The sequence below is a fragment of the Crinia signifera genome, chromosome 3, assembly GCF_055691185.1.
Source record: "Crinia signifera chromosome 3, ASM5569118v1, whole genome shotgun sequence".
Classification (NCBI taxonomy): Eukaryota; Metazoa; Chordata; class Amphibia; order Anura; family Myobatrachidae; genus Crinia; species Crinia signifera.
Window position 1 is genome coordinate 74,368,452 of NC_139219.1, and position 15,366 is coordinate 74,383,817.

Consider the following 15,366-nt stretch of genomic DNA (forward strand, 5'->3'; position numbering starts at 1 on the left):
TAAATGTTTTCTTTTCATTTTTTTGGTGTAGAAAAATCAGTTTATTTATTATTTGCAGGATCTTGCTATTTTTTTTGTTTGACAAGCAGCACATTAATATTGTTAAGTCTGTAACTTATTTTATATCAAACCTTCATGAAGGAGGACACAGGAAGTTCAGCATGCTTCTTTACTCATAAACTGCAGGGCAGGAACTACATACATTACAGGTATTCATACGCCAACTTACACACAAGAAATTAAGATCTGTTATATCCTTCCACGGGATACTTACACAGCAATAGGAACTATATACACCACACTCCTCCCAACTTAGATACAAGCAGACAAATTGTAAATGTAGCACTACACAAGGTATATGTTACCCCAGAAGGCTACAAATCAAGCCTTTGGGGTGCCTTACGAACTCTGTCTGGGTAACGATGTTTAAATTCCCTAGAGACAGGCTGTTCCACTGAAGTCACACCAGAAGGTTCAGGGTCAGTTGTTGTCACTAGGGGAACCTCTTGTTCAGGTGACTCCATTCTAGGCATAGGAACAGTCTCTGTAGTCAACCCAGAGGGGTATACATTTTCCTCAGTGTCAGGAACAGTCTCTGTACCAGGCCCATGGGGATAAACATAAACCCCTACATCACTAGCTTGGCTGTGTCCAGATTCCGACTCACAAGTCATCTGCCTCCTGGCCTCAATTATTTGATCAATGTGTCGACGCCACAATTCCCCTCCAACTTCAATCACATACATCAGTGGGCCAGATTTTGAAGAAACTATGCCCGGTTGCCATTTGTCTCCTCTGTAGTCACGGACAAGCACCTCTTGGCCAATGTCGAAGGATCGTGTAGGTTTCTGGTAAACCGTTTGAAACTGTTTGTTTTGTACCTTTCTTCTCACATCTGGTTTTATCAAGTCCCATTGAGACCGCAAGTTTCGCTGCATAAACAGCACAGCAGGCGGTTGACCAGTAGTAGAGTGCTCAGTTCTACGATATATGAAAAGGAAGTTGTCAATCTTATGTTGTAAAGGCAGATGTTCCTGGTGTGCGGACTTGATAGCCTTTTTGAATGTTTGTACAAATCTTTCAGCCAAACCATTAGTGGCTGGATGGTGTGGAGCTGATGTGAAATGTCTAATGCCATTATCTCGCATGAACTTTTTGAATTCATGCGACACGAATTGTGGTCCATTGTCGCTGCATACTTGCTCTGGTAGACCATTTCTGGCAAAGATGGTTCGCAGAACAGCAATTGTTTTCTCAGACGTAGTGGATTTCATATTTATTACCTCTGGCCATTTTGAATGAGCGTCCACTGCAATAAGAAACATACAATTCATGAATGGACCAGCAAAGTCGATATGTACCCGCTGCCATGGAGATGATGGCCATTCCCAGGGGTGCAGTGGGGCTGTGGATGGTGAATTTTGAACTCCTTGACACCCTTCACATCCTTTTGTCAATGTTTCGATTTGCCCATCGATTCCTGGCCACCACACATAGCTTCTAGCAAGACTCTTCATTTTTACTGTGCCCAGATGCCCCTCATGTAAATTTTACAACACTCTTTGTCTCAGTTTGGGCGGTATTACCACTCTGGAACCACACAACAGAGTTCCTTGACAGACAGAAAGTTGATCCCTCCTGGCTGAAAAACCGTAATATTGAGCATTGCCATGTTTAGGCCAACCTTTGAGAGTTAATTCCATTACTTTAGATAAGACTGGGTCTTTCCTTGTTTCCCGATTGATCATGTCATTGGTTATAGGTAGCTGTTCTATTAACATATTGTGATAAATGTCCAGGTCATCTTGGTCACTGGCTTCATTGCCTTGGGGCAAGGGAGAACGTGATAGACCATCAGCGTTGCCATGTAGTTTTGTTCCTTTAAACTCAATGTCATATGAGTGTGCACCCAGGAATAATGACCAACGTTGAAGACGAGCAGCAGTCATGACTGGAACTCCCTTTTGGGGGTTAAAAATTGACACCAATGGTTGATGATCAGTTACTAATGTGAACCTTTGTCCGTATAAAAATTGATGAAATTTCTTCACTCCCCACACTAGACTTAAGGCCTCTCGATCAATTTGCGCATAATTCTTTTCTGCTGCAGTCAAGGACCGTGAGGCGAATGCAATTGGTTTCTCACTTCCATCTCTTAGTTGATGTGACAACACTGCTCCAATGCCATATGGTGAGGCATCACATGCCAGTCTGATCGGCAGTGTTGGATCAAAATGAGTAAGGACTTTATCAGATGTAATCAATCTTTTTGTTTCTGCAAAAGCTTCCTCACAGTCTTTTGTCCACTTCCAACGAGCACTTTTCTGTAATAAGGCATTTAGTGGGTGTAGGACTGTGGAGATGTCTGGTAAGAACTTGTGATAATAATTGACTAGACCCAAGTAAGATCTTAGCTGCGACACAGACTGGGGCCGGGGTGCTTGCAGTACTGCTTCAATTTTGTCAGCCGACTTGTGTAGACCCTCTCTATCGATTACATGTCCACAGTAGGAAATGCTTTCTTGGAAAAATGCACATTTGTTTTTATTTACTCTGAGTCCATACTCCTGTAGTCGATTTAACACTTTCTCCAAATTATTTAGATGGTCCACGTCATCTTTGCCTGTTACAATTATGTCATCCAGGTAACATTGTGTTCCTGGTATTCCTTGTAGGACTATATCCATTGATCTCTGCCATAGTGCTGGGGCTGAAGATAGTCCAAACACAAGACGGTTATATTGTAATAAGCCTTTGTGTGTGTTGATGGTAAGATATTTCTTGGACGCTTCCTCAATTTCCATCTGTAAGTACGCTTGAGCTAGATCAATTTTGGAAAAGCGGTCACCCCCTGAAAGGGATGCAAAGATGTCCTCTATTTTGGGCAAAGGATACTGTACGGTTCGTAGCACTGGATTTATTGTCATCTTGAAATCGCCACAAATTCGGATACTTCCCATTTCATCCTTCTTTACTACTGGAACTATAGGCGTAGCCCATTCACTCCATTCCACGGGGGAGAGTATACCAGTGTCTTCTAATCTCTGTAATTCCTTCTCAACCCTTGGTCGAATAGCATATGGTACTGTACGAGCTTTATGAAACTTTGGAACTGCCTGTGGATCCACCTCTATATTCGCCTTGATGCCCTTTAATGTGCCTATTCCTTCTTGGAAAATGGATTGTACAGCATCCAACAGTTTTGAGAGCCCTTTGGTAGCTGCATCACTGCTAGATACATTGGAGGTGGTAGACTGTAACGTGTGAATGGAATGCCAGTCAAGTTGAATTTTCCTTATCCAATCACGACCCAATAGTGCCAGCCCACCCTGTGGAAGTACGTATAAATACAGTTCATGATTATTGCCTTTGTATGTCACAGAAACCTTTATTTTTCCCAGTGGAGACACCAGTTCGCCCGTGTATGTGCGGAGATTCACTGATGTTTTCTTTAAAGGAATTGTAGCAAATAAGCGTTTGTAATCCTTTGCATTTATCACTGACAGAGCAGCGCCTGTGTCTAATTCCATTTTTAAGTCAATACCTGCTACTTTTAAGGTGACCCACATCACTTGGCACTCTTTTGACGTTACAGAGTGCACATCTAGGCTGCCTAAGCCTTTTTCTGTCCCAGTACTATCAGTAGAGTCGGATTCATTGTCGGTTACCTTATGCACCTGGGGTGTTGTATATTTTCTCCCAGAGGCTTTTGAGCGGTTGGGTGTTTTCCCCGACTGACATGTCCTTTCAATATGGCCTCTTTTCTTACAATTTCGACATACTTTGTCTTTAAACCAGCACTGACTGGCTTCATGTGAGGACTTTCCACAGCAGGCACAGGGCTGTCTCTGATTCCAATGAATTGGAGTGGTAGAACATTCTGGAGCCTTCTGTTGCAATTCTGATGCATCTCTGGTTGCAGTCTCCATTGAAATAGCTATGGATAGTGCACTCTCTAAGGTCAGTTTAGGCTCAGCCAGCAATTTCTTTTGTGTATTTGTACTTATCATCCCACAAACCAATCGGTCTCTTAAGGCATCTGATAACCCTGCTCCAAACTCACAGTGTTCAGATAACTTTCTTAATGCAGCAATGTACTCAGACACACTTTCACTTTCACTTTGATTTCTTCTGTGAAACCTGAATCTTTCAGCAATCACTAATGGTTTAGGATTTAGATGCTTTTGTAAGATGTCCACAATGTCAGTGAATGACTTGGTGGCTGGCTTCTCAGGTGTTACTAAACTCCTCAGTAAACTGTATGTTTTGGTCCCCATCATACTTAGTAAGACTGCTACTTTCTTGTCAGCCTGCACACAGTTAGCATCACAGTACAATTCCACTCTCTCAATATATGTAGCCCAGTCCTCTATAGCTCCATCAAAAGCAGCTATTGTGCCAATATATCCTGACATTTTGCCTTAATGTCCTCTTTCCTCTCTTCTGTATAGAAAGAATGATAGAACTCACGTGCTCCTGTATTCAGTGATGGCTGTCTGCATGTGCTGCCCTTTTTCACCCCACAATTGTGTAGAGTCAGTCCTTTGGCATTCCACTGATCACTGGAGCAATACTGAAGAATAGGTTTTATCCTCGTCGCCAGTGTTAAGTCTGTAACTTATTTTATATCAAACCTTCATGAAGGAGGACACAGGAAGTTCAGCATGCTTCTTTACTCATAAACTGCAGGGCAGGAACTACATACATTACAGGTATTCATACGCCAACTTACACACAAGAAATTAAGATCTGTTATATCCTTCCACGGGATACTTACACAGCAATAGGAACTATATACACCACAAATATATTTAGATTTTTTAGCAGCTTCATTTAGGTGCTCTTGTGTGCTCTGTCTCCCCTACAGCCCTCCTTCCCCTCCGCCGCCCCCCCCCCCTTCCCCCCTGCTGCTGTGTGCAGCGTGCAGCACTGGCAGGGAGGCTGCCATCCCCCTGCTTTGCCATCCTGCGGCGTTCAACGGGTAAGTACATTTTCATCATCAGGGGCAGCGAGCCCCTGACGAGTTGAATAAGGAGAAAGGGAGGGCTGGCGGAGGACAGGGAGGATGGTGAAACCCCGGCGAGCGCAGGCGAAACAGCGTTTGCTGCCCCTGCGCTCATCGGAGCATTGAATACTCCCCAGTGAATGGCTGTCAGCATGTCTATTGGTGGATGGAATGGAGCTATCCACCAATCAGAGTGATGACAACCATTCACTGTATGTAAGAAAATGGAGAGATGATAAAGGATTACAGGAGGGGAATGTAATGATTTATATATATATATATATATATATATATATATATATATATATGTGTGTGTGTGGAGGGGCCCCAAATGAATTGTTTTGCTTTGCCCGGGGGCCTGCAATGTTGTGAAGATGGCCCTGCATTAAGGAAAACACCAGCAAAATATCAGCTGCTTTAGCGATGATTGTGGTGATTCTCATGTAAAGAAAAACGGCTGCAAGCAGTATTTTAGTAGCTGAACTGCTACAACAAATGGCACCAATTTCCATGTGCAGAACTGTCTCAGTATTAGTCAGAGAGCAGCCTAGCTAGGCTTTCGCTTGATAATAAAAGTCAGTCAAGGCTGACTTTCCTTTTGGCTGGAGATGGCCAAATTTGGGTGGGCACTGACATTATGTGATATCAGCCGCCCACCCCAAGAGGACATAGACCCGCTAGCGTTTGCAGGGGTATGCCCAGCATTTTCATGGGCGAACCCACCGTTTTTTAATTGACCCCCATATGCAGATATGAAAAGAGTAGAGAAAGTCCTGCCTATGAGAAAATCCACATTTTAATCCCAGACACAGCAGAAACCAGAGAGGCGCACTTGGGACAGTTTGAAAGTTGTATTGGTGTGGGTAGTGTAAGTGGTAAAAGGGGAAGATCTCTTAAGGAGATGGGTTTTCAGAGACATTTCTAAACTGCACAAATGGTGGTTGCCAATGAGGGCAAGATGGAGAGAAGTCCGGTCAGGGGCAGATTGGGAACTAATAGTGGCCCTAGAAAAATTTCTAGAAGTGGCCTCACTTGGGTGCAGGGCCTGTGCTTCTCAGCACCCTAGGCAAAACCACGACCTATTGCACCCCGCCGCCCCAAATACTGCCACCAATACCAACTTTCCAATCCCTTAGGCATACTTGCCTAACATTCCAGAATGGCAGGGACTCTCCCAAACATTAGGTGGTCCTCCTAGCCCCACCCCGGGAAGTTCCCTTCTTTCCCTGGAGGCCTCAATTTGCCACCCACATCAGAGTACAAGGAGGAGGGAACAGGAAGGAGGTCAGTATGCCTCAAGGGAAAGTATGGAGGTAGGCAAAAGTGGTGGCGCTCCCCCCAGATCCTGGCACCCTAGGCAGCTACCTAAAGCTGCCTAATGGTAGGAGCCGGCCCTGTGTGGGTGGCACCAAATTAAATGTAGGACCAACACCAACCTTTGTGGAAGCCGTTTCTTTCAATATGCTTGGCAGTCTAGTGGTCCCCAGACCTTTAATCTGCCATGACAAACCACAAATCTCTGCATTTCAAATAATACCCCACCTCCCTCAACGACACTGAACAAAGACCCCAAAAGCTGCATCAAGCAGACAAACAACTAATTACCATAATTCCCTGAATATCACAAATATTCCCATCACTCTAACATTGCAGCTCAGAAACATCCAAGAAAGTGTCACTGGCATCTAGGATAAGAAACAGGACACAATTTCTAAGGTGGATGTGGAACGGCTTTGAAATTGACTGGTTGTGTGGAATAAAGTAGAGGGTGCAGTCACAATGGCAGCATTCTATGGAGACTGAATAAATTGTGACGTTGATGTTAGCGAGGAAGATTTGAACTGAGGCGGTCAGGAGAAGAGCCGTAGAATCGGGTCTTGTCAATACAGTAGCAGTGAAGGGTGATTGGGAAAGCTACAGTATATGCCCCCAAAATTTTCAGATGTAAAATCAGATGGCAGGAACAGTGCAAGTATGTCACGGCCCGCTGCAGGGGGACGCTGGCGCAGCAGGGCATACCTGTGAGGGTGCTCTGGAGGGGTTCCACTGGTGGTTGGGCAGGCTGCTGGCGCTGGTCCTGTGTGGCCAAGCGTCCTCTTGGTGTGCAGACAGACTCTGGAGGCAAGTGTAATGCTGTGAGCACCGGACTCCGCTGTGGCCATCTTGGTTGTGGGCAAACAGCCCATTTTGCCCTTACTCCTATTCTGGACGTCCCAAATGAGTGGGAACCGCCCAAAGGGGTATTTAGGAGGCAGGCCTGATGCAGGAAGTTGCCAGTGCAACGTCTCCACAGTCTAGTACTGTGGCCAACAGTTCTCTGTGCTCCAGTCATCCTGCAAAGCTATTAGACTCCAGCCTGACTACCGTCTCACCCAGTAGCGCACGCAGGGGGGGTTTCTGAGTACCCAGAAACCCCCCAGGAGTCTAAGGGACCTCAGATGAAAGCTGAGGGTCCCCTCTTTTCAGGGGTATAAGAATTGTAAAAATCGGCCCTTGGGAACCGGAGATATCTGACTTCAAAGCAGTGGTCCCCATCCAAGCCTGTTAATTGTTTTTCCCAGTCAGATATTTCAGGTCCTGTCCGACTTAGAAATTTTCTGAGGGTATATTCCAAAAGCTGGGACTCTCCCCCTTTGATAGACACTAGTAGCTTGTCTCTACCCAGAACCAGAGATATCAGCCTTCCAGCAGCTGGTTACTGCTCCAGCTCCACACACCTGGTATGTAGTTTTATATACTTGTTGGCAGATTGCTCTGCCTCCTGAACTCTGATCCCCTAGTCCCCAATACCATTTGGTAGGTGGGATTCTCTAGTTTTTAATTCCATTATATTCTAAGAAAACTATTTCTGGGAAATGGAGATATCTGCAGTCAAGCAAGCTGTCCTCCCACCAGAAAATTATAAATAATGAGCCCACTCCACTATACACCCCTCCTCTGCGTATTACACATCCTCTACCACCCTGGAAGTTATGTATCAGGGCCCCTTCATTCAGCCCAATGCCCCCTTCTCCCACCCCATATCCCACCATCTGTGCAGTAAAGGGGTAATTAGTGGAAATTACTGATCCTGGCCCTATATGCTGAGCGGTTGATATAATACCCCCTACCACCCGCAGGACATCAAAGCTTCCCCGACCCCTACCGCTGGAGGATCGGTAGGGGCCCCAATACATTGCTATGCCCAGGGGTCTACACTGCTGTTGACGCCCCTGTATGTATGTATATGTGTATATATATATATATATATATATATTTTATTATTATTATTCTTATTATTATTTATATACATTTGGTCTATCTATAATACTTTAACTGACCCGGCATATACTGGGTGTCCATCTCCGTGCTTTGCTCCGCCCCTCTGGAAACCCCCTTCTGAAAATCCTGCGTTTGCCACTGGTCTCACCTGCTAACTTTTGTTACAATCCTGCCTGCCAGTGTATCCCTGCCTGCCTTATTCCGTATTTCCTGGTGGTTTCCTGAGCCTCTGCCTTCCAGTATTACCCTTCGCCAGAGTGCCTACCCTTGTGTCGGCAACGCTGACACCCCCACGGGTAAACTATCTACTACTGCCGCAGTGCTACCAATAAAGGAACCCATTCATGCAACAGCCGATCCTTCGTCCAGCACGTTTGTTATACAGAGGTCCAGACCCCCCAGAAGGTCCCGTGCCAGTACCGGGTCCACAAAACCTCCCGAGCTTGACAAAGTAAAGGAAAAGTATGGACATGGTTTGTAGTGAGCCAACAACGCAGACAATGGTGTCAAACACAATTTAAAGATTCAGGAGGATTAGTATGGAAAGACTCTGCCTAAATAGATTATTGATCACTTTTGCAATTGGCATATGGCGGATTGTAGTTTTATTGCAGAAATTGAAGAATAAAGTTGATTGAGTAGTTTGGAAGCAAATGAGATTAGAGAAGTGGGGAGTTTGCCGGAAGGATAGGTGGTTCTTTAGAAATGGTGAAATGAGGTGTGTATAAATATTGTAGGAAGGAAATGTGCCAGTTTGGAGGTTCAGGTTGAGCCAAATGAGAACATGTAGTGGGGAAGAGGGAGCAGGTTGTGGAGTGTGATGATGAGATCAGTGCCTAGAATAAATATTTGATTATTGTAAAGAATGAACTGAGGACAGACTGGAGAATATAGGAAATGGAAGGTGGAATATGTTAGATATAGGTAGCAATACCATGGGCTGTGAGGGTGGAAAGGGATGAAGATGCATGTGGGCAGAGAAGTAAGTTGAAGGTAACAAAGAGGTATTTGGAGGTACATATGCAGAAATGTACCTTTATAATGACCAAAATTATATGGGCTCCCCAAGCGCTTGTATATGATAAACTCCTCCCCAATACTGTATTGTAAAGTTTGAACATTAATTCAGCATTGCATTATACTGTTATAATTGTTTTCTGATTATCAGTGGTAGAACGTGGCCAGACTAGCTGAGTAAGCAACGTTGTCATAAGTTTTGCTTATAAAAGGTAGCAATTATTTGTAGGTGTGTGCATCAAGTGGTTATCACTTTTTCCAACCCTTGAAGCATGCACTCTGAAAACGCCTGCAAACAGAGGTCACCGAGGTTGCATATAGACACACAGGCAGATTAAATACAGTATTACCTGGCTCATTAAAAAAAATTATCTTTTTTATTGTGGCTCTTTTTATAATGAATGACATTCATATGTTCATGACTTAACTGTGACCTCCTGATCTATCTGCACATCCAATGCGAGTAGTTATGGTGGTAGGAAAAATGTAAGAAGGTCCCCGCTAGGTGTACCCTACTATTATATAACGCCCATAGAAAAACCGTAATATTGAGCATTGCCATGTTTAGGCCAACCTTTGAGAGTTAATTCCATTACTTTAGATAAGACTGGGTCTTTCCTTGTTTCCCGATTGATCATGTCATTGGTTATAGGTAGCTGTTCTATTAACATATTGTGATAAATGTCCAGGTCATCTTGGTCACTGGCTTCATTGCCTTGGGGCAAGGGAGAACGTGATAGACCATCAGCGTTGCCATGTAGTTTTGTTCCTTTAAACTCAATGTCATATGAGTGTGCACCCAGGAATAATGACCAACGTTGAAGACGAGCAGCAGTCATGACTGGAACTCCCTTTTGGGGGTTAAAAATTGACACCAATGGTTGATGATCAGTTACTAATGTGAACCTTTGTCCGTATAAAAATTGATGAAATTTCTTCACTCCCCACACTAGACTTAAGGCCTCTCGATCAATTTGCGCATAATTCTTTTCTGCTGCAGTCAAGGACCGTGAGGCGAATGCAATTGGTTTCTCACTTCCATCTCTTAGTTGATGTGACAACACTGCTCCAATGCCATATGGTGAGGCATCACATGCCAGTCTGATCGGCAGTGTTGGATCAAAATGAGTAAGGACTTTATCAGATGTAATCAATCTTTTTGTTTCTGCAAAAGCTTCCTCACAGTCTTTTGTCCACTTCCAACGAGCACTTTTCTGTAATAAGGCATTTAGTGGGTGTAGGACTGTGGAGATGTCTGGTAAGAACTTGTGATAATAATTGACTAGACCCAAGTAAGATCTTAGCTGCGACACAGACTGGGGCCGGGGTGCTTGCAGTACTGCTTCAATTTTGTCAGCCGACTTGTGTAGACCCTCTCTATCGATTACATGTCCACAGTAGGAAATGCTTTCTTGGAAAAATGCACATTTGTTTTTATTTACTCTGAGTCCATACTCCTGTAGTCGATTTAACACTTTCTCCAAATTATTTAGATGGTCCACGTCATCTTTGCCTGTTACAATTATGTCATCCAGGTAACATTGTGTTCCTGGTATTCCTTGTAGGACTATATCCATTGATCTCTGCCATAGTGCTGGGGCTGAAGATAGTCCAAACACAAGACGGTTATATTGTAATAAGCCTTTGTGTGTGTTGATGGTAAGATATTTCTTGGACGCTTCCTCAATTTCCATCTGTAAGTACGCTTGAGCTAGATCAATTTTGGAAAAGCGGTCACCCCCTGAAAGGGATGCAAAGATGTCCTCTATTTTGGGCAAAGGATACTGTACGGTTCGTAGCACTGGATTTATTGTCATCTTGAAATCGCCACAAATTCGGATACTTCCCATTTCATCCTTCTTTACTACTGGAACTATAGGCGTAGCCCATTCACTCCATTCCACGGGGGAGAGTATACCAGTGTCTTCTAATCTCTGTAATTCCTTCTCAACCCTTGGTCGAATAGCATATGGTACTGTACGAGCTTTATGAAACTTTGGAACTGCCTGTGGATCCACCTCTATATTCGCCTTGATGCCCTTTAATGTGCCTATTCCTTCTTGGAAAATGGATTGTACAGCATCCAACAGTTTTGAGAGCCCTTTGGTAGCTGCATCACTGCTAGATACATTGGAGGTGGTAGACTGTAACGTGTGAATGGAATGCCAGTCAAGTTGAATTTTCCTTATCCAATCACGACCCAATAGTGCCGGCCCACCCTGTGGAAGTACGTATAAATACAGTTCATGATTATTGCCTTTGTATGTCACAGAAACCTTTATTTTTCCCAGTGGAGACACCAGTTCGCCCGTGTATGTGCGGAGATTCACTGATGTTTTCTTTAAAGGAATTGTAGCAAATAAGCGTTTGTAATCCTTTGCATTTATCACTGACAGAGCAGCGCCTGTGTCTAATTCCATTTTTAAGTCAATACCTGCTACTTTTAAGGTGACCCACATCACTTGGCACTCTTTTGACGTTACAGAGTGCACATCTAGGCTGCCTAAGCCTTTTTCTGTCCCAGTACTATCAGTAGAGTCGGATTCATTGTCGGTTACCTTATGCACCTGGGGTGTTGTATATTTTCTCCCAGAGGCTTTTGAGCGGTTGGGTGTTTTCCCCGACTGACATGTCCTTTCAATATGGCCTCTTTTCTTACAATTTCGACATACTTTGTCTTTAAACCAGCACTGACTGGCTTCATGTGAGGACTTTCCACAGCAGGCACAGGGCTGTCTCTGATTCCAATGAATTGGAGTGGTAGAACATTCTGGAGCCTTCTGTTGCAATTCTGATGCATCTCTGGTTGCAGTCTCCATTGAAATAGCTATGGATAGTGCACTCTCTAAGGTCAGTTTAGGCTCAGCCAGCAATTTCTTTTGTGTATTTGTACTTATCATCCCACAAACCAATCGGTCTCTTAAGGCATCTGATAACCCTGCTCCAAACTCACAGTGTTCAGATAACTTTCTTAATGCAGCAATGTACTCAGACACACTTTCACTTTCACTTTGATTTCTTCTGTGAAACCTGAATCTTTCAGCAATCACTAATGGTTTAGGATTTAGATGCTTTTGTAAGATGTCCACAATGTCAGTGAATGACTTGGTGGCTGGCTTCTCAGGTGTTACTAAACTCCTCAGTAAACTGTATGTTTTGGTCCCCATCATACTTAGTAAGACTGCTACTTTCTTGTCAGCCTGCACACAGTTAGCATCACAGTACAATTCCACTCTCTCAATATATGTAGCCCAGTCCTCTATAGCTCCATCAAAAGCAGCTATTGTGCCAATATATCCTGACATTTTGCCTTAATGTCCTCTTTCCTCTCTTCTGTATAGAAAGAATGATAGAACTCACGTGCTCCTGTATTCAGTGATGGCTGTCTGCATGTGCTGCCCTTTTTCACCCCACAATTGTGTAGAGTCAGTCCTTTGGCATTCCACTGATCACTGGAGCAATACTGAAGAATAGGTTTTATCCTCGTCGCCAGTGTTAAGTCTGTAACTTATTTTATATCAAACCTTCATGAAGGAGGACACAGGAAGTTCAGCATGCTTCTTTACTCATAAACTGCAGGGCAGGAACTACATACATTACAGGTATTCATACGCCAACTTACACACAAGAAATTAAGATCTGTTATATCCTTCCACGGGATACTTACACAGCAATAGGAACTATATACACCACAAATATATTTAGATTTTTTAGCAGCTTCATTTAGGTGCTCTTGTGTGCTCTGTCTCCCCTACAGCCCTCCTTCCCCTCCGCCGCCCCCCCCCCCTTCCCCCCTGCTGCTGTGTGCAGCGTGCAGCACTGGCAGGGAGGCTGCCATCCCCCTGCTTTGCCATCCTGCGGCGTTCAACGGGTAAGTACATTTTCATCATCAGGGGCAGCGAGCCCCTGACGAGTTGAATAAGGAGAAAGGGAGGGCTGGCGGAGGACAGGGAGGATGGTGAAACCCCGGCGAGCGCAGGCGAAACAGCGTTTGCTGCCCCTGCGCTCATCGGAGCATTGAATACTCCCCAGTGAATGGCTGTCAGCATGTCTATTGGTGGATGGAATGGAGCTATCCACCAATCAGAGTGATGACAACCATTCACTGTATGTAAGAAAATGGAGAGATGATAAAGGATTACAGGAGGGGAATGTAATGATTTATATATATATATATATATATATATATATATATATATATATATATATATATATATATATATGTGTGTGTGTGGAGGGGCCCCAAATGAATTGTTTTGCTTTGCCCGGGGGCCTGCAATGTTGTGAAGATGGCCCTGCATTAAGGAAAACACCAGCAAAATATCAGCTGCTTTAGCGATGATTGTGGTGATTCTCATGTAAAGAAAAACGGCTGCAAGCAGTATTTTAGTAGCTGAACTGCTACAACAAATGGCACCAATTTCCATGTGCAGAACTGTCTCAGTATTAGTCAGAGAGCAGCCTAGCTAGGCTTTCGCTTGATAATAAAAGTCAGTCAAGGCTGACTTTCCTTTTGGCTGGAGATGGCCAAATTTGGGTGGGCACTGACATTATGTGATATCAGCCGCCCACCCCAAGAGGACATAGACCCGCTAGCGTTTGCAGGGGTATGCCCAGCATTTTCATGGGCGAACCCACCGTTTTTTAATTGACCCCCATATGCAGATATGAAAAGAGTAGAGAAAGTCCTGCCTATGAGAAAATCCACATTTTAATCCCAGACACAGCAGAAACCAGAGAGGCGCACTTGGGACAGTTTGAAAGTTGTATTGGTGTGGGTAGTGTAAGTGGTAAAAGGGGAAGATCTCTTAAGGAGATGGGTTTTCAGAGACATTTCTAAACTGCACAAATGGTGGTTGCCAATGAGGGCAAGATGGAGAGAAGTCCGGTCAGGGGCAGATTGGGAACTAATAGTGGCCCTAGAAAAATTTCTAGAAGTGGCCTCACTTGGGTGCAGGGCCTGTGCTTCTCAGCACCCTAGGCAAAACCACGACCTATTGCACCCCGCCGCCCCAAATACTGCCACCAATACCAACTTTCCAATCCCTTAGGCATACTTGCCTAACATTCCAGAATGGCAGGGACTCTCCCAAACATTAGGTGGTCCTCCTAGCCCCACCCCGGGAAGTTCCCTTCTTTCCCTGGAGGCCTCAATTTGCCACCCACATCAGAGTACAAGGAGGAGGGAACAGGAAGGAGGTCAGTATGCCTCAAGGGAAAGTATGGAGGTAGGCAAAAGTGGTGGCGCTCCCCCCAGATCCTGGCACCCTAGGCAGCTACCTAAAGCTGCCTAATGGTAGGAGCCGGCCCTGTGTGGGTGGCACCAAATTAAATGTAGGACCAACACCAACCTTTGTGGAAGCCGTTTCTTTCAATATGCTTGGCAGTCTAGTGGTCCCCAGACCTTTAATCTGCCATGACAAACCACAAATCTCTGCATTTCAAATAATACCCCACCTCCCTCAACGACACTGAACAAAGACCCCAAAAGCTGCATCAAGCAGACAAACAACTAATTACCATAATTCCCTGAATATCACAAATATTCCCATCACTCTAACATTGCAGCTCAGAAACATCCAAGAAAGTGTCACTGGCATCTAGGATAAGAAACAGGACACAATTTCTAAGGTGGATGTGGAACGGCTTTGAAATTGACTGGTTGTGTGGAATAAAGTAGAGGGTGCAGTCACAATGGCAGCATTCTATGGAGACTGAATAAATTGTGACGTTGATGTTAGCGAGGAAGATTTGAACTGAGGCGGTCAGGAGAAGAGCCGTAGAATCGGGTCTTGTCAATACAGTAGCAGTGAAGGGTGATTGGGAAAACTACAGTATATGCCCCCAAAATTTTCAGATGTAAAATCAGATGGCAGGAACAGTGCAAGTATGTCACGGCCCGCTGCAGGGGGACGCTGGCGCAGCAGGGCATACCTGTGAGGGTGCTCTGGAGGGGTTCCACTGGTGGTTGGGCAGGCTGCTGGCGCTGGTCCTGTGTGGCCAAGCGTCCTCTTGGTGTGCAGACAGACTCTGGAGGCAAGTGTAATGCTGTGAGCACCGGACTCCGCTGTGGCCATCTTGGT

At 44.7% G+C, this 15,366-nt stretch overlaps 2 protein-coding genes across 2 annotated transcripts in view; one reads left to right on the forward strand and one right to left on the reverse strand.

The window, feature by feature from the left end:
- SLC8A1 (solute carrier family 8 member A1) overlaps window positions 1-15,366 on the forward strand; it is a 503,134-nt gene that overhangs the window by 91,890 nt on the left and 395,878 nt on the right. The gene's annotated exons all lie outside the window — the stretch shown is intronic.
- Window positions 9,802-12,588, reverse strand: LOC146062882 (uncharacterized). The gene has a single exon (XM_083174886.1). It carries the CDS (start codon window positions 12,586-12,588, stop codon window positions 9,802-9,804), a length of 2,787 nt encoding a protein of 928 aa, XP_083031012.1.